This window comes from Lethenteron reissneri, chromosome 9, assembly GCF_015708825.2.
Source record: "Lethenteron reissneri isolate LAM-NWPU_2019-01 chromosome 9, ASM1570882v1, whole genome shotgun sequence".
NCBI lineage: Eukaryota > Metazoa > Chordata > Hyperoartia > Petromyzontiformes > Petromyzontidae > Lethenteron > Lethenteron reissneri.
In genome coordinates, this window is record NC_083787.1 from 35,600 (window position 1) to 43,382 (window position 7,783).

Below are 7,783 nucleotides of genomic sequence, written 5' to 3' on the forward strand. Positions count from 1 at the left end.
TCTACGTGACTTTACCGAAAGAACCAAGAAGATGAATCCCTGCAATCACGAAAGCTTTAAATCGAAACTCCACACATGTCAAGCGGTAATCAAATAATTCACCGTTATTGGCCACGTATTGAAATTGTAACGGGGTGTTTTATTTCTCTCTGTGCCCTCCTTTGGCTGCCGCTCCATAGTTAGTCTCACCCCAGAAGCAGTGGCGGTTTTGTAGGGAATGAGTAATTAATGGGAATGTGCCATTAATGGGAATGTGTAATGTATGGGAATAGTCATTATTTGGGAATGAGTAATGGATGGGATTTGTAGTGAATGCAACTGCACAGAGGATTCACAATACAAGGACAATTTAGGAGGACCTTGTAACGGTGGTTCACCTTACCAACATGACACTATGAACCGGCCCCCTGAGTTATATTCCTGGCTGTGGTGACATCAGTGGTGGGTGAACGCTGCCATGCCTACATCACCAACCTGCACTGACCAGCGTATAGCGAAGTGTGGTCAAACAATCCCCACGACTGACATGGCGTGGGTAAGCCCACATTCAGCAGCGATTGAATGTATGTTTTCACGCACATGTATATGCAATGTTGAATTGCGTGCGTATTGTTCTGCAGTTGAATGATTACATCGAGTCTCGCCGTCAAGATTCATTGGGCACAGCGTGTGCTGGCTCTCATGACTTTGCGCATTCCCTTCCCAATTTAGAATTGTGAGAGGGTTATTGGTTATTCACGCGCGCAGTCTATTTTCACATCCGTGATTTCGTCAAAAGCCTCGTGTCGTCTCATATTGGTGGGCGGCACAGATTTACGCGCAACAAGGCGCTGTGAAGGTTTCTATTGCATCACGATGCGATGTATGTATGCCTGTATGTTGAACTTCTTTCGCACCGTGCGTAGCCAACCGTGCCAATCGGAGGTGCGGGGGAAAGACAACAAATTAAACACCAAAAGCCTTTCTAAAGAAATTGGTTTAAATTTTGATGATTTAAAAGTGCGATTAGCTCCAATGGCTTTCTAATATCAGCAGAAAGAGCGTTTCAGATGGCCACAGGAACGCATCTGAAAGTGCGAGATGCGGTCACCTTCTTCTGTGACGACGGCGATGATGATGAGGATGAAGTTGAATGACTGAAAGCTGATGTTTGGGTGACTATGAACGATTGTGATCGAACAACTTTGATCATAAATGATTGAATGATGACGATGACGGCGATGATAGGACCGAATGATGATGATGATGATGATGACTACGGTGATCACTGACCATAATGAAAGTGAATAATTATCATGATTGGATGATGATGATGATGACATTGATGAGGACGACGAGGGCCACCATGACGATGACGAGTCTCTGCCGCCTCTCTCACGTCTGCAGGATTCGCAGGAGGGCGATCGCCTCCCCGCTCGCTCCTCGGCCGCCCTCTCTCCCCCCGAGGCCCGAGTGGCCGTGAACGCGGCGGCGCAGAAGCGGCAGCTCCTCAACCGAGAACTTGGAACCGTCAACTCATCCTCCTCCTCCTCGGTCTTCTCGTCGGCAGCTCATCCATCGCGCCTCTTCGACAACGAAGCAGTGGCGGCGGCGGTGGCGGCGGCAGCAATGTCACGCAACCACGCAACCTCTTCGACCACCACCACAACAACCACCTCCACGGCCTCCATTCTCAACCACGCGGCGTTCAGGCCTCACGGCTCTCCGCGGTCATCGTCGTCGTCACCGCCTCCACCGTCACCGCCGTCGCGCCAAGTCGGCCCCGACTTCCAGCGGGACCCTCGCCTCGACCTCTCCGCCCTGCCGGAGGCGGCGGCGCAGGCGCAGGTGGCGCGCAGGCGCAGATCGCGCAGCTGTGCGCGCGCTACGGCGTCGGCGGCGGCGGGGGTGGCGCGGGTAGCGGCACTGCGGCCCCCGTGTCTCCGCGCCAGGTGTCACGCCTTTACGTGGAGGACCGCTACCGCCTGCTCTACTGCGAGGTGCCCAAGGTGGGCTGCACCAACTGGAAGCGGTTGCTCATGGTGCTGAGCGGAGCGGCGCGCAGGGCCGGGGAGGTGGCACACGACGCGGCGCACTACGCCAACGGCCTGCGGAGGCTCGACAGCTTCGGGCGCGCCGAGATGGAGCGGCGGCTCGCAACTTACACCAAGGTGGGTGGGGGGCGGCGCTCGTGGGGGGCGGGGGGGCGAGAGAAGCGGACGTCGGTCGCGACGAGGCTGTCCGTCTCTCGTGCTGAGATTCTGAAAAGTGACGATTCAATGTTTTCTAATAGGGTTTTCCCATTTTTTCTGGCAACAAAACTGACACCTTTTGCAAGGAATCATGCTTACATTAACCAGAATACTTGCAGTCAAATGCAAAAAAACTCTGATAATTGATGCATTGTCTTTGAAACTGATTTCAAACTGATTTCAAAGACAATGCATACATTATCAGAGTATTGTTTTTTGTTTGCATTTGACTGCAAGTAGTGTGGTTAATGTAAGCATGATTCCTTGCAAAAGGTGTCAGTTTTGTTCCCAGAAAAAGGGGAAACCCCTATTAGTATATTTTGGTACTGGCAAAGGAGGTCCCATGATCAATGTTTTCTGTTTATTTGACCAGGTAAGGCCCACTTAGCTGTGTGGCTCTTTTTCAGGAGCGACCTGGCTCTCACAAATAATAGCTCAACGAAGTGGCTCGTCGCCTGGACAATTTTTGGCAGCCGAATAATGTAAACGCGTGATGTTGATTCTAAATGTTGAGGAGAAAAACTGGAGGACCAGGAGAAAAAAATCCACGTGACCACGGGGAGAGAGACACGCAAACTCCAAAAATGCAGTTTAAGACGTAGGCTTTCGCGACCAATATGACCAAAAAAAAAACCTCTATTATGGTCCAGATATGCAGGCGTCAGGGTCGGGATCGAACCCACAACCTCTTTCATACCAGGCGAGGGAGTTAACATTTCCTAGCCACCGCGGCGCATTTTATTGGGAACGGAACGCAAAAATCTGACAGATTGTATGCGAGGGCCGGTAACTCACTATTTCAAGAGCCGCAAACGCACTGCGTGGTGAACACGAGAAAGGCGGCCCTTACTAAACAACGTCACGGAGCGGTCCTTAAAGAGCCGCACGGCGACTCCGGAGCCGCGGGTTTGCCAACCCCTGGTCTGGACCTTAGCAGCATCCCACACCGGCCAACGAATTGTTTGTTGAGTGACTCACTTCCACGGATACGAACTTTTGGTGATGCTGCTGATGCTGCTGCAGCGATGGCAGCGGTGTGTGCACAAACACCATTCACATTAAACAACTAAAAAGCTCAATACGTCCGTCAATAAGACTGTGTGGCCTTAACGTTGTAAATATATTATAGGCAATGCCCCTTCTTCGAAGCATGTAGAGTGGCCAGATAGAATGGATAATAAGAGTTGGATAACCACATATGAAGTAAATGTGATTGTTGTCGAAGGTGTAATGGCGATTAACTTATTGATCAGCGTTATCGTTGTTGATGCCCTGAATTAATTGTCAATTCATCATTTGCTGCTGCATCTCTTGCCGCCGCTGCTGCTGATGTTGCATCTGCTGCTTCTGGCTCTGCTACTGCTCCTTCTATTTGCGTCTCCTACTGCCGCTTCCACTGCTCCTGGGTCTCATGCTGCTGCTGCTGCTGATGTCGCTTCCGCCGCTTCTGGCTCCTCCGCCGCTGCCGCCGCTTCTCCGCGGCAGGTCCTCTTCGTGCGCGAGCCGCTGGAGCGCCTCGTCTCCGCCTTCCGCGACAAACTCGAGCGCCCCAACCCCTACTACCAGCCGCTGTTCGGCCGCGCCATCCTCGCCCGCTACCGCGCCAACGCGAGCCGCGAGGCCCTGCGCTCGGGCGAGGGCGTGACCTTCCGCGAGTTCCTGCGCTACCTGCTGGACCCGCGGCGCCCCCTCGGCATGGACATCCACTGGGAGGCGGCGACGCGCCTCTGCCACCCGTGCGCCATCTCCTACGACTTCGTGGGCAAATTCGAGGAGCTGGAGGGGGACGCCAACGACCTCCTCCGGGCCGTCGGCGTGCCGGACGACGTCACGTTCCCCGGGGAAGGCGAGGCGCGGGCGGCGCAGGTGCCGGCCGAAGCCGAGGAGGCCGCGGCGTTTCCCCAGACGCCTCCGTCGGGGGAACGCGCGGGCACGGGCGAGCGTGCCGACCGGGACGAGGAACCCGGGAGGGGTTCGACCGCCGGAGACGGAGGCGGGACGGCGACGGTGGCCGCGGGCGAGGACGGCCGGGCGACGGGACGCAGATACCTGTCGGCGCTGTCGAGGCGGGAGAGGCAACGCGCCTACGACTTTTACTACCTGGATTACATCATGTTCAACTACTCCAAGCCGTTCGGCGACATTTACTAGCCCGCGTGGCCTCGCGAGCCACGTGGCCGCAAGCACGCGGCTCGGGCGGATGCGGCGTCGTGCGGCAGTGGGACATCAGCGAGCGCACAGCGGTGGCGGTGACAATTGCGGTTCGGATTTAAGGAGCATTATTGTAGATCTGTATTTAACCGGGATTTCCAAAACACAACAACTCTCGAGATTCACGTCTTCTTACCAAGAAGGCGGCAGTGGGACATCAGTTCCGTATGAACGCAACCGCATGTCAAGAGGCTGTACAAAAATATTATATATATACTGTGTATATATATGAGAACGAGTAGTGAGTCATAGGCAGAAGAGCCAAGCAAGGACTTGAGCCTGGACTTGGAACAGAGGCAGGGGTCGACAGCATGGATTGCTGGGAGGAAGTTTTCGGGCAGGGGGGGGGGGTCCGTGGGGGGGGGGGGGGTGCAGCACAGGAGAAGAAGCGACCTCCCCACTGACGTTGACTACTGGGGCTGTGACAGCAGCAGCAGCAGCCGCCAGTGGATGTACACGTGGCTTGTACGACGAAGATTGACTGGGAGTAGGCGTCAAAATGTGAATCGTTCAACTACGCACTAAGTGTACGTGCGAGGCACTCGATTGCACATTATTTACGAATCTAAAAAGACATCAGGTGTGCTTTAACCCCAACCGGACCGCCTACTGCGGTAAATCTGGTTCGGGGGTTGGGTATCGTCGTCAAAATATAGGCCACCGATGCAAATAGTGCACACCGAGAGAGGAGAGATCCCACCACTCAGAAGGTTTAACGATAGACCTCACGCACGGTTCATTTACACACACACACGCGTGTCACACACACACACACATATACACACTGTGTACAGAGTCTGTGCTTGCGGTGGATTACAAGATTAGCGTCATTGAGTTTTATTGGTTCGAGTCGTTTCTTTATTTCCAGTGTTCCATGTAAGTGCCATTTAAATTAACGTGCGCTAGGGAGATGACGATTTATGCTCCCAATGAAGATGATGATGACAAATGATGATGATCATGATCATCATGACGATGACCTCTGTTTGTCGCGATAATGACCTTTGCTGTTCTCGATGATGGTGATAATGATGGTGATCATGAGTCTGGATATTTACATTTGCTTTTCATTTTGGTGATGACCATCATCATGGTAACAAAGATTATATTTGCCACTCATGATGATCATGATGACAGTGATGAACTTGATGATGATGATGATAATTAATGGTCTTAATGATCGTTATTATGAGGCTCTTGGCTGCTCATGGTGATAATGATCATCATGTTATCACGATTCTCCTATTCACGATGTTGGGTTTTTTTCTGAATGATGATTAACACCTGCGATACTGCAGTTGCATTCATTAAAGCGCTTATACCTGACAGCCACACACACATCTCTTGTTGACTTAACAGCCAATTGTTGACAGTGTAACGTGGCTCGTGTGTAGCCTATAGAAGCAATCCCATGATCAAACAGGGCCGCCCAGATAATCTCACACAATACGGCCTGGGAGACATCTCCAATCGCACGACACAACACCGTCGAGCACCCTCATCACCCCCATCGCCCGAAAATAACTCGTGCGTAAGAATGGACAGCTGTTTTTAACTGGTGTCGCTCTTCAAGGTCATATGCATATGTAGAGGTGTCTGTCTTCTTGGGTTCAAAGTACATTTACCGGGCATTATGATTGCAGTGAAATCATAAGACAACCGAGCCATGCTTGCAGTGATTAGCGCTCACCGCAATGCACCTGGAAACCCGAGTTTGAATCCAGGCCACGGTTCCGTAAGCGAATTACACACGAGCCGGTTTACTCGCGTGGTTCATCAGCAGGGTCAGGCGTGTTAAACGCATACTGATGGTTACCCACAATTGGTGACATCACTCCATCTACACAATGGAAATCATGGTAAATCGACCTCGTAGATTTCCCAGATTTTTCACCGTGAGATGATCAGTGGCATGGACAGGGGAGGGTGTGGGGGGTGCGAAAAATATTTTCCAGAGCTCAGCCCCAGACATCTCCGGCTGAAATAAATAAGGCCTCGGTTTCACCCCATATTTATTGTATTGGGAGTGCACAATTAAAAAAACAATATATACGGCACCGGTTCTTAACGGATCACAGACACACACACTGGTGGAGTGTGTGTGTGACAAGACCTGGTTTGCAAACGTTGTGTTCAGCCCGCCCGTCTTGTTTAATATACATAAGTTACGAAACTACCATACATCATTTAAATAAAGAGATGTTACTTACGTACGGTGTGCTGATCAGTATTGTTCATGTCCGTATGTGCATGTGCTCGAGTGGAAAAACAGAGAGTTCAAGATCATAACTCATGTCAGGTATGATCGGGTGTTTATTTAATAACGTCGGTTATTTATTACCGGTATGCCAAAATAAACCCACACTGTACAATACTGTACGGTACTGCCACACACGATATCATTCCATGATGCCGGTGTATAGGTATTGTTTGGTGGGTTAAAGTGGGGGTTAACATCGCTTTGATAGCTATTAGTCATGTGACATTTGTTTTCTGGAGGGTCCTGCTACGTTTGCCTATTCCATTGATGAGTGCCTGGCTTCGAGTGGGAGGAAACCTGAGATAAATCCACATAATACCAGGCGGTATTAGAAAACGCTTGTGTTGCGCCCGAAACGTCGTGATTTCTTTTATTTTCTACCTACGTGACTTTACCGAAAGAACCAAAGAGTATGGATTCCTGCAGTCACGAAAGCTTCAAATCAAGATAGATTGAATAATTGAATTGCTGTACTGGTCACCGTGCAGTTCAGAATATTTACTTATATGAGAATCATAATATGTATTTATACTGGAGGAATCCGATGAGCTATGAAGCTCTTTTCACAGATGTCCAGTCGAGGCGGGTAAAAACGTTACAACAAACAATACAAAAACATGACAATAGTACAACGTACAATAAAGGTGAACAAATCACCCCAAACACACACAAATCGAACGAAACCATCCCCATCCTACCAGACAAAGCCCACTGAAATATTAACTTATTTTAAAAAAAAGCGACATGGCCACAAATGACAGCTCAAAAAAGTGGTTTATCATTTGGACATTAACAACAGAAAAATTATCTAAATAGTTCAAGCGTAAATACAACGCCTGATATTTTCAGGCAGTCTCACATGCAATTAAAAACCAGGCTCAAAACCTGCTTATCTTCTGAGGTCCGTTCAGATCGAACAACTCCGGGGTGAATTGGTCGTGTGCTGTTACCATTTCGTAATAGTCTCGAGGTCCCACATTCTTGTCACGTGAGCACTACATTCTGTTTGTGAGGGCTCCTCAATAAAACGACTGCATTGCCACTAAAAAGCCTCTTGTTGGAAAAGTACAGGATGCCTTCT

General features: G+C 50.3%; 1 protein-coding gene across 1 annotated transcript; it reads left to right on the forward strand.

Annotated features, from left to right (window-relative positions):
• Positions 1–526: 526 nt before the first annotated feature.
• Positions 527–4,766, forward strand: LOC133340349 (carbohydrate sulfotransferase 8-like). Its single transcript, XM_061548491.1, has 4 exons — positions 527–535; positions 1,387–1,615; positions 1,822–2,150; positions 3,717–4,766. The coding sequence occupies exons 1-4, from the start codon at positions 527–529 to the stop codon at positions 4,380–4,382; spliced, it is 1,233 nt and encodes a 410-aa protein (XP_061404475.1). The 3' UTR covers positions 4,383–4,766.
• Positions 4,767–7,783: the final 3,017 nt, after the last annotated feature.